This window comes from Haemaphysalis longicornis, unplaced genomic scaffold (assembly GCF_048455015.1).
Source record: "Haemaphysalis longicornis isolate Haplotype H1 unplaced genomic scaffold, Haemaphysalis longicornis Haplotype H1 scaffold_9, whole genome shotgun sequence".
In the NCBI taxonomy this organism is placed as follows: Eukaryota; Metazoa; Arthropoda; class Arachnida; order Ixodida; family Ixodidae; genus Haemaphysalis; species Haemaphysalis longicornis.
In genome coordinates, this window is record NW_027526460.1 from 126,750,263 (window position 1) to 126,774,120 (window position 23,858).

Below are 23,858 nucleotides of genomic sequence, written 5' to 3' on the forward strand. Positions count from 1 at the left end.
ACACTTGAGGCAAGCACTAAGAGTTCGCGCAATGCCCCTGTCGCTGCCGATTTCAAGGTAATATAGGCTTTGGCGGTTAGTTTCTTTCCTACAGCTGATCAAGAAAACGCAAGGTTCACGCAGGTTCAGCGCAGATAATGAAAAATGTAGCCTGATTTGACTTTCCCCGCAGCCGTCACATCAATGCACATCAAAAATTGGGTGACAGTTTTAAAACTGCCTGCAAATGAAATCGCCTTGCAGTCATCATTTTGGTTAAAACAAACTAAAAAAATAAGACCCCATGGCACATCCAAAAATTAAAGTACAATTTTATTTCATTCAGTTGTGCGCGTACTCACGAGTTTGAAAAAAAAACATAGGTTCTCATAAGCAGCCTTTTCTAAATGTCGGCTCGTATTACAGTCGGTTTGTTGCCGAGGCACTGCTCTTTCACACTGTAACACACAACATGGGTCTTGCAATCATGGTGCAAGAATCTATAACCTTCTTTATTTAATTGTGCAATGCTGCAGGCTTGAGAGCCCAAGCAGAAGAGACAATAAAGTATAAGTGTGCGCAAATCACTTTCTGTCAAGAATAACTGGACAAGTATAAAGGTGAAAGTATCATACAGAACAGCGTGAATTCTGAAACACACGGAATGGGCGTGGTGTCAAAGAGAAAAAAAACAGCTACATAAGGAGACAAATTGCTACGCAAGGTCCAAGAGAACAAACAATGCATTCAGCAACGTCATCAGCTCGGGAAAGTGGCGTTCTTCCACGTTTTCCACAGATGAAGGTGTAGTGACGGGCAACATATTCTATTTTTTCTACAGTGCGAGTTAAAAATGAAACCCTGATAATATTAATCATACCGAAAACTTGGGTATAGATTGATCATAGGTGTGAAGAGTTTTTCTCGTGGTAAGTGGTTTAAATAACTAATACGATCTAACCCAAGCTCATTCTTAAACATTTGGTGCAGACTTCAAACAAAAACAATCCCTCCATAATACGAGGCCTAGGCGTTATTACGTATTAGTTGGGGCGTTTTTATTTGTTTACATTTTTGCGTTCGTAATTTGTTGAAATGAGTGCAAAAACTAAGCGACGGCGTGGATGATACAGTAAAGCCCGCTTATATCGAACACGGATATATCGAATTATTGCCTATATCGAACCCTTGTATAATTCTGGTAAAAATTACATGCATTTAAAACTTTTTATATCGAACGCGATTTTGCTCACAATGGATATGTCGAACTCTCCCGCGCGGGATTATTCGCTCTCCTTAGGCATGCGGCAAGCTTTCCCGCAATACATCGGCGCGCAGTGATGGCGCAGGTGGCGCTTGCGACTCACGCGCGAGCTCGGGCGCGTCCAAACCGGCCGTAGCAGAGGGGGCCAGCTCCACGCATGCATGCCGTTGGAGAGCAAAGCGCCACATTGGGCGCTGCGGGCTGCGGTGTCACCGAACTTCAAGTCCGCGCCACTCGCTGCGCGCACTTGCTCGGTTCGCTAGGGTCGCCGTTATTCGCTTGTATCCATGCTTGTCTCCGCTCTGTCGAAGACGCCGAGGACTCCGTACCGCTTCCGAGCACGAGCGAAGCCGTCGCTGCCGTGGCCCTGCTACGGCGATACTGCAGTGCCATTGAGGGCAGCGGTCTTGTGCCTGTCGACCGTTTAGATACCGTGGAGCAAGCAGTCACCAGCAACGCGTTGCGCTCCAAGAAGCAGGCTACTCTCACGCAGTTCTTCCACCCCAATAAATTAACGTTTTCTTTCCAAGAAAGTGTCGTATCAATAGTGAACTGCAGTGTGGTGAGAGCTCAGCGTTAGCTCGTGACTCCGTCGGCAAGATTGCTTTCATATAGGTTTTTTTGCCTCACTTCGGAATTTTTGCTATATCCAACTATTTTACAATCCTCGCGCTGTTCGATATAAGCGGGCTTTTCTGTATTGGTTCAAGATAAGACGGCATGCATGGGCGAGACCAGTGGTGCTTCTTGGAGCAGTCATTCTAGAGGTATCCCAGCATGCGCAGGCCAAGGCGGGTGCTGAGGCCAAAAAGGGTGAACAGACCTAAGTACTTGAAGGCTCCGAGGAACCGCTTGTCTGGATCTGCATGTACCGAATAAAGTAGAGCGTCAGTCATCACTGCTGCTGGACACTGCGGCTTTGTACATGCTTCACTGAGCTACGAAGTCGCAGGGCGCGAGAAGGAACAAATGATCGAGCGAGCGACACCGTCGGAGCAAGTTGTAATAAAAGGTCTGCGCGAAAACACTCGAGGTCACATGTCTTTCAACAGGGAATAGTCTATTTAGACACCTAGCTATCAAGAATAATTAAGTAATAATTCAGAAACCGATTAATTAATACCTATCGTGCCAGACCCTCCCCATTACCCACTGTAACCCCTCTTTCCACATAACGCAGATTATTTAATCAACGCAGGTTCACCAGAATCTACGGCACCATAAACTATTTCAATTCATCTGCCCTCCCACGTGCTATCCGGTTGTGGAACGATCTGCCTGATAATATCGTATCGCTGACTAACCCAGAAACATTCCGCAATCACCTGCACAAGCATTTTTCCATGTAAACCACCAAACGGGAACGCTGGCGTTCCTTTCTGTTAGCAGCATGATGTTTTCCTTTTTCTTTCTTTCCTTTTCTTTTTTTGCGGTTGCGGCTACCACACTAGATGTTATTATTGCTTGTACTTATTTTCTTGCAACTCTTGCTCGCTGTTATCATGTTCTTTTTCTCTTGTTTCACTGACGTGCTGCTGTATTATATATCTAGTTTTTGTACAACTTCTCTTGTCATTTTTCGATTATTTGCTCTTTTTGCCCCCTTACCCAATGCCCTGCTGGGCCTGCAAGGTATTTTGAATAAATAAATAAATAAATAAATAAATATTCGCTCTGGTGTGGATCGTACCAAAAGGTTTTGTGAAAATTTGAAGGGTAACTGAACCAGCCCTCCTCGTGCAAGAACTGGGCCGCCTAGTGGAGGACACTGCATTGCATTGCCGCGGTGTGATGTGCTGCACACTTAAACACTTGTGAATTTGGCGGTGTAATTATCAAGTTTATTCTCTCTCTCGCTCTCATAAACAGTCCACCCAAAAATAATTGAGTACGTTTTGAGCAAAATGCATCTCAAGATTTTATTAATTACGACGATTCTGAGCGTTATAGGAAACGCACACTGCAGCAGTGCCTGAAGCGTATTTTGCTCTATAGCGTAGACTCCGAGCGCCCCATCTTGATTATCTACACATGCATGAGCAGGATCGTATACGGCTCGTGCACAGCTTACTCATTAACCGTCTTATGTATCACCTCCCTTACCTTCGTCTCACTCCCACCAAACTTAACAGACTTGATGCCCTTTTGCGGAAAACCTATCGACATGCACTACTACTTCCTCCCTACACCCCCAATGACAGACTCCTAGCCCTAGTACCCTTCACTATCGCCTCCTCCACCGCCAGTACCCTCCACCACATCCCCAACTCACCCTAGACGCAGCTCACTGCCTGCGCGTCCTCCAGACCGACACCTTCCCCCACCGCACTCGGCTCATTCAAGCCCACCCACACCTCTTTGACTCCCCAACATACCTTGCCTGCGGGGCCTTCGACACGCACTATCATTCTTTGTGCGAGTGCCCAGCAGACCCCTTTCCCCCCTTCCCTCCTCCTCCCTCTGGGAGCAGGCGCTGCACGACCCGGAGGCATCGAGTCAAGACTTGGTGACCACCCGGGCCCTGGCGGTCGCGGAGGCCCTGTAGACCGCCCCCACCCCCCTCACCTGATCCCTGAGCATAAATAAAGTTGTCTCTCTATCTACACATGCACTGAGACTAGAGACTAAGTCCCGTACTGTAGTTCAGTCCTGTTGACGGTTCAGCCCTGACCGATTTCAACCCCCCTAGTCTATATATTTATCTGCATAATACTCGTTAAGTACAACCGAGTGGAGGTGAACTTCACAGTTTTCAGCTTAGAACCTACAAAAAATGGCATTGCTAGCCGCGAAGTCAGCATGTCTGTTTCCATGCCAAACATTGTCTAGTTTCTCAAGGAGCATCGATAGACAATGCTTTTCGGCGCGTGCTGCGCGGAGTCAAATTGGAAGAAAAAAGAGTGAGGATCAAGTGGTTCCCGGCGCATGCGGGCGAGTGCGCGTCGGCGAAAAACGCAAACCACAACGAGACGGCACACGTGGCGGCACGAGCTCTAACCAACCGCGCCCCCGCGACCGACCGTCCCGCGTGGTTCGGAGCCAAAGACCGCATGACGGACTACGGCGAGATCACGAAGGCCTACCGCCTGGCTCGCAGAGTTCTCCCACCCCCGCACCCGGGGCTGAGCCGGGCGGAGGCCGTACTTCTAAGACAGCTACAGACCGGGTCGCTACCCACCCCGGCCTGGTTGCATCGTATGTACCCTGAAGCGTACCCGACCGACAGGTGCAAGGTGTGCCGTAGGGAGACGGCCGACCAGTACCATATCCTGTGGGACTGCTCAAAACAACCGGAGGAAGCGGCATCGAGAAAAATCCCGCCGCGGCTGGAAGAAGCCGCGAAGAGCTACGACCGCGAACATCAACTCTGGGCCGTCCAGCAGGTCCTGAGGGCGCTCGAAAGGCACGAGACTCGCGAGCCGTCAACGGCGAGCGGATGGCTCGGGCCGAGTAACGGCTAACCCCTAGGACGACGCCGGGCCCGCGTCACGGCGCACAAAAACGCCGATCTGCAGGCACAAATAAAGTTTACTCCAATCCAATCCAATCGGCGCTTGCTTCGCTAAAATCGTTATATTACCCCAACCGTTGGCCTATTTTCGTCCTGTCTCTATATATTTGGTTTCGGCTGCTCGAAAGTTTGCCGGCTTACCAGAGGGAGCAGCGTCTTTGCCTCAATAATTTTTTTTTCTTAGCAGATGAGCCCTCAATCTTTTAGGTTCAGAGCACTTTATGGGCTCGCCTTGTCGTCGTATCTCGCTAACCGTCGATGCGACTGCCGGAATCAGGCGGCGCAGCAGAGATAACGGACCCAAGTAGAGCCTTGTGTACCGTCGTCAGGGGGTCACGCTGAGGCTTCGAAAACCAAGTGGTTTAGTCATAGCCATTCGAACATCGTTAAGAGATGGCGCTTGTCATACATCTCCCGTTGTTTAGCGCAAAGAAAACTGCAGGTACATTTGGTGCAAAATCTTCGTATATAACCAGCAGCCGCGCGTCCATTTAGTTAGGAACGCTCGTTGGGTTGGTTTGTACTATAGTAAGCAAAAAAAGCGGCCCCGCAAGAAAAAAATAGGCGTTCAAAATGACGCAAGAAAGCTCCAGCATACGAAATTAATAGCAGAACTCCCGCAAACAAAAAGCAAACAAAAAAAAGCAGAACTTCCGCTGGCGCACATTCGGGAAGGGGGCGCGCGAGGAATGCGAAGGCGGGAAATTTGAAATGTATTAGGTGGCATCAGGGGGCGGATAACGGCCCTGCAGCCCATTATGGCGAATCACTTCTATGCACTTCAGACAGCTTTCACATTGAGTGGAGCGGCTTTATTATTTTTCATTGTACAGCCTAGCTGATTACGTAGAACTCGGCTCAATAAGTCTCTAACGGTTCACGTTTGTTACTATCTGCTCATCTCTCCGGAAATCTCTCCATGCTGGATCTAGGAGAGCAAGACATACTATTCAAAAGTTTATCTGGGCTGTGGAATTTATTTCTTTTCACACCATCATAGAATCGCACCGCTGGAGTATTCCTATGTGGCTCTATACCTCAGATGTTTCAAAAATCAGCTTTTTCCGCGAATCTTATCCACTCTTTTGAAGTATAATTCAATACGCAGCGAATACGACTTCTAGATTTCTGCTGCATTATTCGCGACTTCTGACCACTGATGGGCAAAGCTTTCTCATGCTACTTGACCTGGGCTTCTGCTATGTTCATTTGCAATACAACGGCGTCGGGATGCTGCCTACACACTGGCAATTTAAAGCTAGCCATTTTTCCCAGCCATTGGTTTTCAGTAACCATACTTGAATATTATCTCAGAGTACACGCTACTGCATGACAACTTTATGTACATGCACTGTTCATACCGGCAATGAAACGTAATTATGTAAACAAACATTACAAGCATCTTACGAAATCAAAGCTGAATTATTATAATGATAGGCAGGGTATTTCAGTGTTGATCTTATGACGGCAAATAGTGCACGAAAAGGCCAACAGGGCACCCTCAACAACCAACCTCCTGTAGAGTAGCCGATGGCGTAGATGACTCTTCCTGCCAGGTAGACAACACCAGCGCCTGCAGCCACTTTCTGCAAAAGTGCGCGATGCAATTCGATAAGTACTGATACACAGCTAAGTGTTTTGGAGAAAACAAAAGGCACTTTGAACACCACAACGTAACAGTGGGTTAATGAAAGGTTAAAGTGAATGTTAATAATAAACCGATGAATGCATAATATCCTCTGTTGCCTGTGCAAGGCTATGTTAAAGCCAGGGTGTCGAACCGAAAAAAATACCGGTTCGGTTACGGTTCGGGTTCGGGTGAAATAATTTCGTTCCGGTTCAGTTCCGGTTCGACAAAATCACGTACCGAACCGGTTCGCGAACCGGTTCGGGAGCTTGAACCGGTTCGCGAACCGGTTCGATGAGTTGAATTATCACTGAAATTAGAAAAAAAACATTTACTAGTTTAAAACGACCGTCAAATCAAAACACAAACTAACATTCAAAATGGTGCTGCTCCCCAAGGGCAGTGGCGCAATTGCAAAGGAAACTTTAAACAATTAGGAGATATTAGAAAAACACATGAAGTGGCGACGATTTACCACCTTCTTTATCGCTCAGACTTTATGTTGTCCTAGCAACTATTCATAAAGCCAACGCCAAGAGATATGATGGTGGGATATATTTTCTGTCCTTTCCTTTTTTGTTGAAATCGCAATTGTCGCTATACAATCGCCCATCACGCTAACCTTGAAGCCTTAAATTTAGTCCTGCGTACTGGCGTGTTCAAATACCAGCGCTTAATACCAATGGAGCACATTTTTTATATTTGTAACAAAACAGAAAAATCCTACAACAGGCACATAAATACTACCAATGAATTAGAATATTTGGTCACCCTGAATAATTTGTTAGCTGTCACCTTATCGAATCTGTTAGCCACACTTTTGTTAAAATAAAGCTTTAGTTAACGCTCAGTCACTGCATTATTGCTCTGACCACTGCAATTCCTTTTGCGATACCGAAAGTGTGCATTACAATCAGTATGTCATCGCACCGCCTGAACCCCTACCATCGTTCCGTGTGCTACATTGCGGAATCTTATAACAGATAATGCGGTTACAAAATGAAAGGGAAATTTGACACGCGGAGCATGAGATGGGACTTTTTGGGTAGACGCTCTTTAATTCGTCCACAGCAGTACTCCCCTCCGGAACGAGTAGCAGTAGAAGCAATGTAGCGAGTTGGGCAAACGGCTTAGCAAACGGCTTAGCCACTGAGCAGCTCCTGCGGTCACACTTGTCAAGTATTAATAATTTGCAGGTGTCGGACCTTTTAAACAAATTATGAAATGCAAAAAGTTTGCACACATCGGGTGTGAGCTTTCGCTGTTGCGCAGTGGAGCACTCCTGCAGCCTGATTGCTCCAGTGAAGTCGCAGCTAGGGAAGGGCAAAGTCGTTTTATATCCCCTGCAAGCTGCCGAGAATGACATTTCGTTTGGTCAGCTTGCACTACGCTCGCGCCTCCAGCAGCAACAGACCAATGCTACATTGGTGCTCATTCATTTCCCCTGTTGTTACATAGAGCGTGATAGTGTTCAATTGTCTGGAGGGGAAAGTGCGCGAGCAAGTACGAAGTTGATGGTACGTGAAATAAAAAAAAAGGCCTGAATTGCATTGGCTGTGCAATATCAACAACAGAGGGTCGAACCGTTTCGACATGAACCGGTAACCGTTATTTCTTTTTCCGGTTCAGTTCCGGTTCGGGTTCAGCGTGCTCAAAAAATAACGGTTCGGGTTCGGGTTCAGTTCCGGAAAAAATACCGGTTCGGTTCCGGTTTTCGGTTCGGTTCGGTTCCGGTTCGACACCCTGGTTAAAGCATATAAAAATATTATGAAACGAGTGAAATTTCTGTGTGCCGAGCGTTAAAATTTGGCAGGTTTTCTCCTAATATCACTGGGAGTCATAGAAATGCATGACGTAAGGTGAAGCATACGTTCCGCACACATTCTGTGTTTCTGTAAACAAAACTTCATCAATCGATTTACAACAGACGCTGAAAAAAGTGCCAAAACTTAAGGGAAGCTTCGTTCTGCACAAATCAACGTGAAACAACCTGCCAAAATCGTCATGAGCAGTTCTCATATCTCACTCTTGCTCCCATTCCCGAAAGATGATTAAACGGAAAGACAACTAATTTTCGTAGAGTATATTATCACGAAGCCGAGAAAGTAACAGGTTTCTTCCTGTGAACAAGGTTTATTAGAGCGAATCAATGCTCCAATATGAACTCAAAAAATAAACTGGCGTCGAAGAGGCAGTCAACAGTTCTGTGCACAGGCGATCGTCCGCGAATGAAATGCCGCGCCATTTGCCCTGCAAGCATATATTATAAAACCTTTTCACCCGGTAATCTGTGAAAAGATCAGGACATGTTCTGGGCTGTGTTGCGGATGCGCAGTTACATCTTCCAGTCGACTGCGCCAATCATAGAGCCGCTAGCACAGCCCGCTGACAAAATGGCAGCTCCCAGGACGAATAAGTTAAAAAGGTCATATATACGTCGAATAAGATAGCGAGCACTGACAATCAACGGAGAACATTCTAGTATAGTTGCAAAAGGGCAGAACACTCTACCTATAAAATCAGATACCCTGCGCGGCATAAGAAATTAGTGTAGTGTAGCCGCACTTCGGTTCGAATTTGTTTTCTCAGAAAGAACACAAGTGGCTGAGCGTGTTGGGCACAAATTACATTAATCTTTGCTTAAACACTCACCTTAAGTTGTCATATACTTCATGGCGTAATCAACAAAGGACACAGAACAAAGAACTTTGTAATCAACAACGTTAATTTCAATTTGTTCACAAAGTAGCTCAGGAATTTGTCTTTCGCGGTCATAAACTTGTAGCAGCTCAGCATGACTTTATTAACACCAAGCTTTACGACCTTCATGGTGGTGTACAGATATCTTTTTGAAGTTTGAACCAAAACGTTAATCTATTTACACTGCAAAAAGGAGTAATTACTGTCTCGAATATCTTTGAAGTTTTCGCGGCAACACAGTAACGCGCCCAGTAAAAAGGGCCAGTATTTAGCACACCTGCGCTGCAGTGGCAAGGGTGCTTTATTTTAAAACTTTGATAAGACTAACACTGTTCCCTTCAAATGTTTTCACAAAAAATACGCAGGCTACTCTCTCACTTACCGGGTACTCGAATCCGCCGAGGAACAGTATCATCAGCGTCTGTGGGTAGTACTCGAGGCTGCATGAAAAGTCAGAAAACTTGAGGTGAACTTTACGAAAGTCACACCCGAGAGGTGTCATTTTTTTATACAATGCCACGTCAAATAACAGTTGATTCGCTATGATTCTACCACGATTCGGGTTTTCAAGTAGTAGTGCAAGTGGGCAGCCCAGCACGAATTCAACGGCAGCGATAATATTATACTGCTGAAAAAAACCACTCAATCACGTAAGATTCATTACGTAAAGTAGGTACACAAAATCGAAGGGGTCGTTCAATGTAGCAGATATTAATTTGACAGTTTTCATTCCCATATGATAATCTCTCTGCGACATAGAAAAGCTACTAGAACTGTCTTCATTTTCTTAACGAAGCAGCCGCAGAAATGGTTTCGAAAGTAACGAATGATTCGCCAATATATTTTATTCGTGTGTTCCTAAACACGCCAGCCAAATAAGGCACGTACACATGCAACAAACACCTTAATAATTAACCCAAACTAATGTGCCATTTTCCGTTTTTTTTTTACTGTTGCGAAGGGCATGTGCTAGCCGATATCCCGAAGGTCAAGCTGCTAGTCGTTGAAGCTAAAGCCCACTGTGCAGATGTGGCAAACGGCCGCCCGCGCATGCAAAAAAAATCTGAGCCATATTGTGTACTATGAGTACTATGAGTACTATGAGTACTACTATGAGTACTATCTGAGTACTATGTGAAGGTGGATCTGAGCCATATTGTGTACTATGAGTACTATGAGTACTAATATGAGTACTATCTGAGTACTATGTGAAGGTGGATCTGAGCCATATTGTGTACTATGAGTACTATGAGTACTACTATGAGTACTATCTGAGTACTATGTGAAGGTGGATCTGAGCCATATTGTGTACTATGAGTACTATGAGTACTATGAGTACTACTATGAGTACTATCTGAGTACTATGTGAAGGTGGATGAACAAAAGCGTGAACTCTTTCGGAAAGTCGTGCTGCGACTAGCTGTTCCTCGAGTTCGTTCAAACACGGTAGACGGGCTCTAATTAGGGGCCTTAGACGTATCTGTTCGCGGTGCAGTACAGAAGCACGGCACCTTTGCAGGGGGTATGCACGTCCGGCAGAAGTACAAGTTTTCGACGTCCCCGGCGTCCGGGAGTCCGACCTATACGCGGCCTTCCGATTACCACGTCAGAGGAGGGGTGAGGAGGAGTGACGCTTCAATCTTCGAATTCAGCACGTCTCAGGTCTTTCAACTATGATGGCGACCCGTTTCGCACGCTCGACTTGACCACGAAAATCGAGATTCTGAACGAAATTAAGAATGTAGACATGTTTCAGACTGATGACAATGCTCTTCTTGCGCTTTTTGTTTAATTTAAGGTTCGGGTAATTCAAAATTAACGGGAGTCGACTGTGTTTGCTTTGCGGAATTGCGCGTCTTATTCCCACAAGCCGCCGCCGCGCCGCCGGTTCTTCCATGACAGGAAAGCCCCTTTTCACTGCTGCGCCCTCAACTCCTTTTCCATTTGTGCGCAGGTCAGTGGCTGCGGCTGCCCCGCGCAGCGCCCACCGGATCATGTGGGCTTGGGGTGTACGCCGTATCCATGGCCATAGTGTCAAACACACGGCACCCAAAAAATGGCTGCGGCTTATCTCAGCCAACCCTGGATATGGAAAGCTAAAACAGCTAAAGCTTCTTAACCTGGTCAAATCTTGCTATCACTTCGTTCAGGTCTTGTCAGCCTGGTCAAGTCTTAACCTGGTCAAGTCCGGCTATCACGTCGGCGGAGCTGGGCCTGCAAATAACGTGATGCGTTGCCAAGGGTTCGGCGGAGCTGCGGTCAAATGACGGTCAAATTTACCGCGACGGTGAAACGGCTCAACGAGATTAGCATAGCCTTGCTATGAAAAGAAACGCTCGTGTTGTTTCCACCTGCTCGTGTACCCGGTACTTTCAGCAGTGACCATGAATCTTGCCCAACCAGCTCAATTTTCCATCCTCGTGAACCTTGTTCCTGGAAGAATTGAGGCTAGCAGCCACGTGGTAAGGCCCGCAAGTTGCAATCCATTCGCACCATCCCCCATCTCTCCCACTGCTTGTAAACATGAATGCCACGGGTGTCTTACGTGCCAGTGCCCCTACACGACTGAGTTGACCCTCTGGCTAGGTGCATTGCATTAGCTAGATCAAATTTATGGCACCACTTTCAGATCCCAATTGCGAAAAGATAGGTAAACGACATGCGTCGAACCAAGATGCCTTCAAGTTTTGGTCACAGACGTTTTCAATCAAGCCTCAATTATCAAAGTAGTAAGGCCCCGTGGCGCCTCATCTTCGCAATAAGAAGGCATTGAGCGGCACTACAGCAAGAAGGGTAGCCGCGTCTACACAGTGCCCTATTGTCCTGTCAGACTGACATGCTTTAAATCCACCAGTTTTCAGGGTTAAACCGACGTAAAATTGTTTCTTCAATCCAAAAAAACTGCCGAGAGCTATCCCCACAAGGAATGATTTAAGCTTATGCTTATACTAAGCACTGTGGGTAGTACAGCGAGGGCTTCTGATTTTGAGGAGCATATCCCGCCGCCTAAGTCTTCGCAAAGTGGCGTTTATCGACCCTGGCTTCCAAAGGCTGGCACGTCGCTCAATAGGACTGCCCACACAGCAGATTTTATTTGAATGCGCTGACTGGTGCTATGGTTCGTAAGTGCAGCCTTAAGACAACGCGGCGATTATCACTTGAAAACCGTGGAAGCCTAGTCAAATGGAAACTCACTTGGAAACTCACGCTGCTTGGAAGCTTACAGATTTTATGTCCAAAATATTTGTATGGTCAGTAACATTGTAAGGACAGGCTTTTCCGAAAATGTCTCAAGCAGCGCACGAAAAATCTCGCTTACCTCTCGAGCGCGACTCAAATCATGTATGCCGTAAACCAGGCAAAATATTTTTATACAGTCAATAAATCATTCGTTCATAATAGAGCCTTAACCTTTTGCTTTGAATTCTTCCTGGCCCAGCAACTCTCGGCGCGGCCTAGAAATTTTAGCCATCCCGCGTGCGTGCTAACAAGTCAATAGTGGAGTATATATCTTTCGAACCGCAGGACTTCCTGCCATGCATGATTGTAGATGCATAGAACCATCCCGTGAACAGCTCTGGCTGTAAATCAATATATCAAAGCCCGTGCAGGCGAACCGATGAGCACTTACAAATGTTGGTGCGACCGCTGAATGCAGTTGAAGACTACGTTGGTATCAGAATACATGGCCGGTAACTGTGCGAGATAAAAACACAGAATAACAAAATAACCCTTTAATGCTTTAAAAATACACCCGAAAAAACCTGCTCTAGCCGACGAAAAAAGGCATTCGCGTAAGAAAGACGTGAAAGGTGCTCAATGGGCAGGTGTAATGATCCAAAACAAGGATGAGATAGCTCGTGCGTTCACAGAGTACTATCGCGATTTGTTTTCTCTGCGAAAACCTGAAGAATAACGGTTTGAAACAATTTTTCAATTGTTTGCCGCAACTGGAAAGTGAAGAGACGGCACTTTTGAACAAAGGAAGATAACCTTAAGCGAAATCGAGGGTGCCGTAAATGATTTCAACTCTGGCAAATCGCCGGGGTCTGAAGCGGTTAGTGCAGCATTTTACAAAAAGTTTAAAGCAGAAGTGACGGGACCACTTCATGGGGTTTTTTCTGAGTCTTATGAGCGCGGCAGTCTACCGCCGTCATGTGGAAATGCCCACACGGTGCTGATACCGAAGGGGGAGGACAGCGATCAATTGAACAAAGTAACTGGCTACAGATCTAACACGCTTACTAATACTGACTATAAGATATTATTTAAAGTTCTCGCGAAACGCCTAGGCGTCATTAAATCGCTAATAGGGCCCCACCAAACGAGTTAAAGCAATTAGTTAATACTACTGACTTCAGAGGAAAAGCTGCCCGGCCAGCCCGTGCATTGAAACCGTGCTACACCCGGGCGCAGACATGATGCCACCCTCACAGCGTTGCCCGCTGTCTTTTTACCTACTATCACACTAAACTTTTTTACACCCTTTTAGCCAAAAAGGGCGTAGCATAGGTGGAAAAAGGGTGTTGGGAGGCCTTTACACCCTTTTTTTGAGTCTCAACACCCTTTTTCTAGCTCTACGCCCTTTTTGTTTGAAAATAATGGTGTTGATCAACTTCAACACCCTTGGTTTTTCTTAGGGTGTTGAAAGGATGTGGAAAAGGTGTTCAGCTGTTCATTGAATAAGGCCATGTTCGGATGCATAATAGCACTGTAAAGAAGAAGACATCCCCTCATATACTCCTCTACTCGCAAGAAATTTCCAAACGCAAAAAAAAAAAATAATAATTGCTCTTATGCAATGATCGCTCGTTTCCTTATTGGGTGCACCTCATGCCCCAAGTTTAGCTTTGGCACGTGAAACACCAATTTGAACCTTCAAAATTAAGAAGACTGTAGTCGTGTGGCGAAAAGGATGTTTACGAACTGCAACACGCTTGGCTTTCTGTAGGTTGTTGAAACGGTGTGAAATAGGTATTCAGTTGCAAAAAAAGAACAGCGGAGCTGGGGGTCGACCTAGTTTCTTCCGGTGTTGCTAGGTTTTGTTATGTTTGCTAAGGTTTACAATGTTCTTGCTAAGCCAGGATGACCGCTCAGGGATGAGGCCAAATTTTACCGGATTTTACAAGGCTGTTCCAGTGTGCCTGCCTTCCCCCCCCTCCTCATTTCCAGGAGATCCAAGAGGGAAACAAGGTAGGTCGGCCCCCAGCGTTGCTGTTTCTCCAGCCTTGCACCACTATTGCAAGCTGCCCGAATTTTTTTACCTTTTAGAATCCAAAAAAGACTAGTACCTTTGAAATGGTACAGTAAGAGGTGCGGATACGCATACGCCCCTTGTGCTCACACTCTAACAAACTCGAAAGCCGACTTCACTGTCATAATACCCTATCTGCGGTGGTGCACCCTTTACAGGCGCCCCAGTTTTTTCTTTGTATTTTTTTGCTAAGGCTGCCGAAACTACCCCTTGAAGCTTAAAGAGCTTCACTGGTAATAAATTATGCCAATTCATATTGCTGTAAACATCGTGAGGCACAACCCCCCCCCGCCCGCTTGTAGAGAATGTTCAGTCCACCCGTGTAAACAGGTACAAAATGCCTCCAAAATTGGAGGTCTCTCCACCTTTTTTGTTCGTTGGCGGTCTTTTCTTACACCCTTTTTTTCTTTACGCCCTGTTTCTTAGTTTCGAACACCCTAATTTGTAGCTTTACACCCTTCTGGGAAAAAGGGTGTTGAAATAATGAACACCCTTTTTGAAGGGTTTTGAGGTGGCAGGGAAGATTTGTATGGTATTTAATAAAAATTTTTAAGTTACGGATCAGAAAAACTACCGCGTAATTAAAAAGTTTTTGCAAAGCCACGTGTTGATTTGTATATTCTCGTAGTAAAATCCATATTTCCAAAATTAGCGCTAAAAATATCAGTTTTTTGCGACAAGCCCACCGACTCCATCTGGGGGATTTTCTCTGCTGGGTATAAAGGCAAGAACAGCGCATGTATTGCTAAGTAAGTATGCACTCCCTGTACCGCTTGCATCCCGTGTTCCCACTGTAACGTGTACGTATTGGCTGTTTATGTTGAATGCTGCGCGCTCCGCCGTTTGACATTGCCTCTGCGCATGCCATCACCTCAAAAAAAGGGTGTGAGACTCAACACCCTTTTTTTAGGGTGTTGAGCATCCTCAACACCCTTTTTTAAAGGTGTTGAACTCAACACCCTTTTTTCATCCATACACCCGTTTTCTGCCAAAACACCTTTTAAGGGTGTTAGCCATGGGACAAGATTTTTACACCCTTTTCGGCCCAAAAGGGTGTAAAAACGTTTAGTGTGTAGAGTTGGCGGCAGTGGTGGGTTTTCACCTAGCAACATACGCATTTCATCATGGCAGCCACCGTTGCTGTGTGTGCGCCGTGGCAACTTTGCTGTGCAGAAACGTTGTGTAAACTTTTTCCTGTGGTAGGTAGCGAACTTTTGTGCCGTGCTGCCGCGTTAGATGGAGTTTTGCATTCTCCGCAACTGAGAAGGGTAGCGCGTAGATTAGCGTGTATTTCATACGCTCAGAGAGGTAGCTTTTGCGGGTGCGTCAGGGGAGCTCGGGCGTCGCTTCGGAGTTGAGCGGACGTGTTTTTTCGTGCTCCTGTGCTTCGGAGGCGCTTCATTTCGGCGGCCCGTTGCAACCGCGGGCCGTTGGATGTCGCCCGGCTTTCGCTCTGCCGGTGTGGGCGGTCGAGTGCCCGCGGTCGAGAGTGAAATACCCAAGCCTTGGAACTATAGCTTTCAGTACTTCCAACCACAAAGAAAGTAGTGGAAGTGTTCATTAGTCGCTGCAGGGCTCGTTACCTTTTAAAATTTCATGCCCCCTCTCCCAGAATAAAGAAAGCGGAAAATTCTGTGAGGAACTAACTATTTCCAGCAAAGCTATGGTAGGTTTAAAGCCAATAAACAGACAGGGCTAAAACCCAAAAAACCTTTTTGAAGAAAAAACAATATCATTATTAAAATAATTTAAGCACTGGAGAAGAGGAGAAGAACGAAATAAACAAATACAAGCAGAGGCAGCATAAAAGAGCAAAAAATGAGTGAAGCAAATGCAGTTCTACGAGACAGTTAGTCACGAAAGCTTGCTACGAAGGAACAGACACTTCAGGGGAATTTTTTAAAAAATTAGAAATTATGTACCCTATTTACATCATGTACACAGAAAAATCAGACATATTTCAGTGGTTTTAGACAAGATGGAGCTGAAGTAGCCAAATCAGTTCTTGCCTCGAAGAAGCAGATTGAAGTGAATAAGAGAGAAAAACAGTCACAGGTGCTGAAGGGGTGTTACCTGCATGCAGCATCCTTTGTTTGCCCATTTTGTCGTTTTGCCTGCATGTTTTATGCCTCTCTTTGTTTCGCCCATGGTGCTGCCTTTGTATTGGCCATTTCCACGCCATGTTTTTTTTTCTCCCGAATTTCTTATCCTTTATTTTATGCCAGTCCTTTCCTTTCCTTTCAAGTTTCCTGTTCCCATTTCCACATGTAGCACAGCAAGCTGGGCAGTTCTTCTTTCCCTGGTTAACCTCCCTAGGTTTCTTCTAAAGTTTCTTCCTTTCTTTAATGTCGCACATTAGGTCATCTTAGCCTTGCTCTTACCATCACAAACTTCCCTAGAGGTCTGGTGGTATTACTGGTGGCGAAATAAAATTTGTTGCATGAGAATTGCTAGTATATATATGACCCTCTTGCTTTTTCTGTGTTTATTTCTGCTTGTTCTGGCAGCCAAAGAGTAATGTACTATAATGAGCAATATGAAAGGGAACACAGGAACGCGTGGCAAACAGCCTCGAAACAGACTCGGAGCGATACGCGCATGGAGCTGTGCAAAACAAAGGGGGAAAGGAGACTGCTCTTCCAGTAACTGTTGGCACTCCCACCACGCTGGCATTTCTACAAAGCAACAGTTTACGTCATTTCGCCGTATCGTCCGCGGACTGCCCGGGACGCGATCCGGCGCTCGATTTTCCCATGTATTCCTATGGGACTTCCGGTCCGAAGGCAGTCCTCCGACTGCCGCGGACCGTCAAGGACTGGTAAATCCAGGAGGCCCAGTATGGTATCGTCCGACAGCCGCTAACACGCACTGCGGGATGGGGAACAGCTGTTAGAACAGCGTCCCCCTTTCCACTTTGTTTCCGACGGCGGCCGCTGCGTATCACTGATAGCTGGGTCTGAGAGTGTTTTTTACGGGTTCCTGTGTTCCCTTTCATATTGCTCACAATAGTACGTATGAAAACTAATTTGTGCGCAAGATTTTATTGGGCTCAGCTTGCACAAATAACTTCTCACACCTCAAACAAAACCGGTGGAAGGATGAGAAGGTAAGGCTGGTAATGTCAATTTTTTTTTTTCGTTGCCGGAATTGTGACACGGAATATGTTCTATGTTGTGAAGCACATGATACGCGGGGTGATGGCATTGTGATGGCCCATTATTTTTGATGAAAATAACAATGCTAGCTGGTGACCACAGTCTGAATGAGAATTAGCCAGATAGTTCATAATCAGCTACAGCATTACTGGAACCCAGCTTCGGTAATGCAACTTCGTCATCATCCTTGTTGCTGTGAGTACGCTGGAATGGAAGCGTGGAAATTACACAAGGTTTGGTGTGACACCTTTGCGGCCACCGGTTTAATGTTGGCATAAATGAGAAGGCTGTGTTACACATATCGAATTACTTCCTTCTATCGCGTATCGCATTGGCATATCGCATTCCTTCCTTTCATCTGGTGTATACAGCTGAAGAACGTCTCCAGGTCGCACTGGCTGAACCGATACGTGCAGATGTAACTGTCGCAAATAATAAAATTGAGAGTTCAATTTATTGTCCGCTTTCTTAATGACTGTCATATGCAATTCACATTAAGTGTCTGAATACTCTATATTAGCGATTGATAGTCTCATGCTAGGCAGTCTGATCCACCTGCAATAGTTATGTTTGGCAGCTGTTTCAAAATTAACCACTATGATTGAACTAATGAGGGGCAATAACAATTTATAGGTACACTCAAATTAATTTACTTTTCAAGGGAGACGTATATCCTTCGTCAACTTCGCCTTACACAAAATACGTGACGGTCCCATCGCGACCCAAGAAAGCGCATATGTGTGTTACCTCAACATGCTTCCTAGGCGGTTTCTGTTGACAGATTTCCGGCCGAACCCGCAGGCATTTCAGGCAAAACCGCCTGCAGGCGGGGTGGTCCTGATAATTGGGCGTGAACAGAAGTGGCCGTTTCCGTTCATTTGCGAAGGCACCCAGGGAAGGACAGAATAATCTTTCTTAACGCCCCACCACACGGGTGCCCATCTCACAAGAATGAAGTATACTCCTCCCCTTCCTCCTCTGTGCAGGTATATACATGGGCCATATGATAGTAGAGGTGCAAGTAGATGTAATAAAACAACGTCGCTGATCCACCGAGTTTAAGAAATGTGTCATGCAAAGCATCAAATATATTCTCTAAAATTTCAGATTGCGTGTTTCAACGATCGAAGGAGCATGCACCGATCGCACACACGCATACAGGAGATTTCTGCACCTACATTCGGGTTTACCTTTCGGCTTCGCCTTGTCCTCCTCTAGAAAACCACCTTATTCTGCAAATAAAGTTACTATTATTATTATTAGTTGGCGGTTGTTTTATCTCTCACTCAAGTAAAACACCGTTCAGTGAAAGTATAACAGCACTTGTAAACAAGAGCCTGGTTATACGCTAGGCATGGTAAAATGTTTCGTGCATTTGGTTGTTTTTAATTTACGAATCATATACGGTCAAAAGGAGCAGATCTGCCAGCAATGTCTCACGTAACATGATATGACCGGCTGACGGCGAGTTCAAATCGGCAGCAGCCACTACGGACATGTAGAGAAGGTGTCCTTGAAGATAGGCGGCGGCGGCTTTATTCCGTATCGTCGGCAGTCTTCGCAAGCTTGACTTCGCAAGCAACGAAGTGACACAGCAGACACTAAGGCGTGTTAGATTGAACCTTTGTAAATTACCCCCACATGAGTGACGCTCCTCACAATATACCGAAACTGAATTTGGCGCCTCAGACCGACGTCCTCTTTTTGCTGAGTATTTTATTTATTTTTGTTCGTCAAGCATGAATGCTTCGAGAAAACTAATAAAAAGCACACAAACTCGTAAAAAAACTGCGATATGGCCATAAAAATGACCTAATTTTAGCTTGGGGCCCTAAATTTGTGCCTCATTTTTAAGAAAAATTGTTAGCCAAATCTTCAACTACTGATCTGGCAACTACAGCGTGGCATCATGGCGGCATCCGTGTTTAGACACATTTTTGAGCCAGCTTTACCCGCCTGGAGGACAGCGATCAATTGAACAAAGTAACTGGCTACAGATCTAACACGCTTACTAATACTGACTATAAGATATTATTGAAGGTTCTCGCGAAACGCCTAGGCGTCATTAAATCGCTAATAGGGCCCCACCAAACGACTTAAAGCAATTAGAATGGTGGGAGAAACAGTGGAAGTTACGAAAGCACATGTAAACATATAACTACTGATGCGTACGACTAGGTACTGCGCGCACTATGCTTGGTTTAGGTGCACAGCCTTTGGGGCTGTGCACCTTTGGGGTTCAGGCCTTTGGGCCTTTGGGGTTTAGGCGACACTGGCCGATTGACGCAAGCAGCGGTGTCTTACGTGACCATATTTGTTGAGCGAGCACTATGTTTCGCGAAACGATTATTTTCTCCCAGAACAAAACAAGCCAGTGAAAAACAAACCACAGGCGAAAAAGGGCTTGCCACGGTATGGTGGCGCCATCTAGGTTCAGTAACGTAAACAAACGCGCGACCGCCCCGTAGGGTACCTCGATGCCAGCGCGGCCGTACAGGGTGGAGACACCAATGAACGGCCCCGTTACGCCGCAATTGGGTCAACGTGCTCAACGCGTTGTTCTTTTCGTTTCCCAGAAGACCAAGCAACGCGAAACAGATAAGATGCCTCAAGCTTTCCCAGTCAACCGTGTTGCGGCGATGCTTTTAGCGCGGTTTTGATACAATGACTTGCTTCGGCGGTGCGCGAGTGACCCCAAATGGCGGCGCCAGATTATACGTGTCTCCACCCTGTACGGCGGACGCGTCAATCAAGGCACCCTAGGCTGCAGAGTGGCTGGTGCTAGTGATGTCGTTATAAACAACAAAAACACACGATTTAGCAGGAAAATCAAAATTTCAACTTCAATTGATTAATTTCTCTTTGAATAAAGCATCGTTTGTATCCGGACAAGCGCTGGGGGCACTAAAACACGAAATATTTCCAATAAAACAAACTTGCATTTTGTCTTCATGGTTTTTCAAGCTCCACACGGACACATTTCCGGTACTGACATGGGAAGAGCGAAACGGCTGTTTTTGGGCAAAAAACCCGAAAGTGTGGAGAAAGTTTTCCTGGATTGCTGGGACGCAGGGACGGAGTCTTTTTCTGGGACGTCCTTCAAAGAACCATAAAAAAAATTTGCCACTAACAGCCCAAAGAAGTAGATACCTTTCAGTGAACACGGACGCTATTCCATTCTACCTGCTCTTTCTTTTAGGTTTGCACGCAATATGGCGTAACAGAATGGACTTTCGTCCCAATTCTGTTGACGCGCGGTCTGTAAATAGTTATTTTGTTGAAGACGTCTGTAGCCTTCGAGAAGTGGTGAATAATGATGATTGTGATAAGAAAGTTTTGTGCCTGTTAAATGAGCTTATTGTAATGAAATTGCACTAACATGTCAGTGCCAGCTAAAAGTTTGGCGCAGGTTTATTGTCCGCAAACTCAGAGGTTGATTTTGTAATGTGTGTTTTGCCAAAATATGCAATAAAGAAAGAAATGTCGAAATGCAGCAATCGGATAGACGCCGGCTTCATAACACGAGGACCCGGGTTCGATTCTTGCCACGGGGAGGGTTTTTTTTCTTTCACTTGACCCACGATCATTCGTAATCATCGTCGGCAAAGTTGGCTTTCGTGCAGGGCGTACAGGCGTACAACGGAACCAGGACACTAAAGCTTCGCTTTCAAAAGAGTAAAATAATCGAACGTCTTTCCCTTCTCATAGCCACATTTACCTGTAAAGAAATCACACTCTAAACGAGCGGCATAAGAATTCTACGCAGTAGTCGACAATTCTCTGAAGTGCTGCGCTTTTTCAATCTAGCAATGGCTTGACCTCCTGAGCAATTTCCAGAAACACACCGAACTGCTAGGTTCTTAGCATTTTCTAATTTTGTTTCATCTAATGCGCTTGGTGGAGTACATTCTAATATTGATGTTACATAATTTGTGTTCAATAAAACTCGAGAAGTTTGGGAATCTTCGTGCTGGCCCTAACGAAGGTGGCCATAGCTCGTGTTGCAACCAAGTGGTGTTAACTTAGCGAAGTGAGTGAGTGAGTGAGTGAGTGAGTGAGTGAGTGAGTGAGTGAGTGAGTGAGTGAGTGAGTGAGTGAGTGAGTGAGTGAGTGAGTGAGTGAGTGAGTGAGTGAGTGAGTGAGTGAGTGAGTGAGTGAGTGAGTGAGTGAGTGAGTGAGTGAGTGAGTGAGTGAGTGAGTGAGTGAGTGAGTGAGTGAGTGAGTGAGTGAACGAATGAATCAACGAACGAACGAACAAACTGTTGATTGGGCACCCGCTCTGTGGGGTGCCTCCTTAGTCCCGAAAGCCCTAGTCTGCGCTGGCTGTCCGCGCACCCTTCCCACTGCTCACTGGGCTACGCTAGACTGAGACGATATTGTCCACCAGAATCCCGTTTTATCTTCCTAGCAGTGCGCCTGAGCTAAGTCACCACTACAAGCCAACGGGCCTGCCACAGTGGGCAGTGCTGTACCTTTATGTCGAACTTCTTGCGGGCCCTGTAGACGCGTGAGACCAGCCACATGTTGACGGGGATCGATCCCACGCCCACGAGGACCACGTAGCCGTAGTCTCTGGGCACCACCAGGCTGAACGTGCTCATCGTCGATGGTTTGGCGCGTACAACCTGCGTGAGGACAGTGCGACCGGTACAACACCCCAACCGGAAACGAATGTGGTCTTGTGCGAACGGCGTTTTAGCCGAGTGCACTTTGTGCATTTATTTATTTATTTATTTATTTATTTATTTATTTATTTATTTATTTATTTATTTATTTATTTATTTATTTACTTGTTTATTTGTTTGTTTGTTTATTTATTTATTTATTTATTTATTTATTTATTTATTTATTTATTTATTTATTTATTTATTTATTTATTTATTTATTTATTTATTTATTTATTTATTTATTTATTTATTTATTTATTTATTTATACGGTAAGCTTATTCAAAGGCTCATACAGGAGTGGTACAGTGCAAAAAATACGGCACTTTAACACATCTCTGCAAAGGTGTTTAGCATACAAGTAGTAGTAGTAGTAAGTATTGTTGAATAAGGCGGACTTAGCCTTGCATAGCTGCCGGCAATTGCTCCGCCTAATCGTCCCCAATACCATATCAAATCTCTCAAAGTCATAACACATCACTTAGTCCTAAAATAACAGACCCGCTATGTCACCACACCTCACTTAGTCCTGTGGACTGCAAGAATCCGAGTAGGAGATGAGACACATCTCTTCGCACAATCCAGTGGTCCCTAGGAAAAATAATGTCCTCCGATGTAGCATGGGGCACTCCTAACTTCTGGAGATCACGAAAAAAGTTCGTCCGCTCAGGGTTGGTTTTGGAGCAGTTCATAATGAAGTGATCAATGTCACCAGTCACACTGCACGAGGGGCACAAAGGGGATGAAACCATGTTGATTTTATGTAGCCAAGCTGGTGTACGGGCTGAGTCTGTTCTTACGCGGTGGAGCAGACAGGCTTCGGCTCTTTTCAGGCCCTTCGTCACGACTGGTTGATGTACTGGTCGCCACAGCTGCCTAAAGTGCTCGCGAACGGTCTGTTTCTGTATGCGTTGGAAATCGCACCGCGTTTGCACCGTCCTTGTAGAAGATAAGGCGTCCTTGGCTAAGCTGTCAGCATGTTCGTTTCCCGCTACACCGACGTGCGACGGGATCCACTGGAATTGCACGGTGAAGCCTTCATGCTTAAGCCGCTTTAGTAGGAGTAGGGATCGCTGACAGGTCTTTTCAACAGGTATACCCCGCTGCAATAGGTGAAGAGCTGACTTTGAATCGCTGAATATTGTGACTTTTTGCCTTTCAAACGATGACAGTTGGCGCAACGCAGCTTCTATGGCAACACACTCACTCGCTGTAGATGAAACCAAAGGCGTCACCCTGGCAGCCCACGAAATATTCAAACTGGGTATGAAAAAAGCCGCCGCGCACACCCCACTATTTGCGTCAACCGATCCATCAGTGTATATGTGCAGAGAGTCCCCGTATTCCCGTTCCAAATGCTCCAGCACCAGCGATCGGGCTTCAGCAATAGGTGTACAACGCTTCGAGCGCATATGAGGGATGGTCAATGCACAATCCACACTCTCGTGGGACCAAGGCGGGTCCAAAGTAGCCCTTTTCCCAGGCCATTTGGGACACAGCACTCCAAGAGTGTTTAGTGTTGCATGAGCACGAGACTCTACCCTTAATCGTAGATGCCGCAGCAATGCTAAGCCAGCACTTGTTTCTCCGAGGCGCAGCACTTGCATAAGCAAACGTTGAGACGCCTGAAGACGAAGGGGTGTTGACTGCGCCTCATGGAGGATCTTGTTGTTTCCAGCTGCTTGAGGGACGCCAAGAGACAG

General features: G+C 45.9%; 1 protein-coding gene across 1 annotated transcript; it reads right to left on the reverse strand.

Moving 5' to 3' along the window:
* Window positions 1–336: 336 nt before the first annotated feature.
* On the reverse strand, window positions 337–22,107 carry LOC144151572 (glutathione S-transferase 3, mitochondrial-like). Its single transcript, XM_077682674.1, has 5 exons — window positions 21,963–22,107; window positions 12,713–12,777; window positions 9,464–9,521; window positions 6,268–6,340; window positions 337–2,105 (listed from the first exon to the last, which is right to left on the reverse strand). The coding sequence occupies exons 1-5, from the start codon at window positions 22,089–22,091 to the stop codon at window positions 2,005–2,007; spliced, it is 426 nt and encodes a 141-aa protein (XP_077538800.1). The 5' UTR covers window positions 22,092–22,107; the 3' UTR covers window positions 337–2,004.
* Between the last annotated feature and the right edge of the window lie 1,751 nt (window positions 22,108–23,858).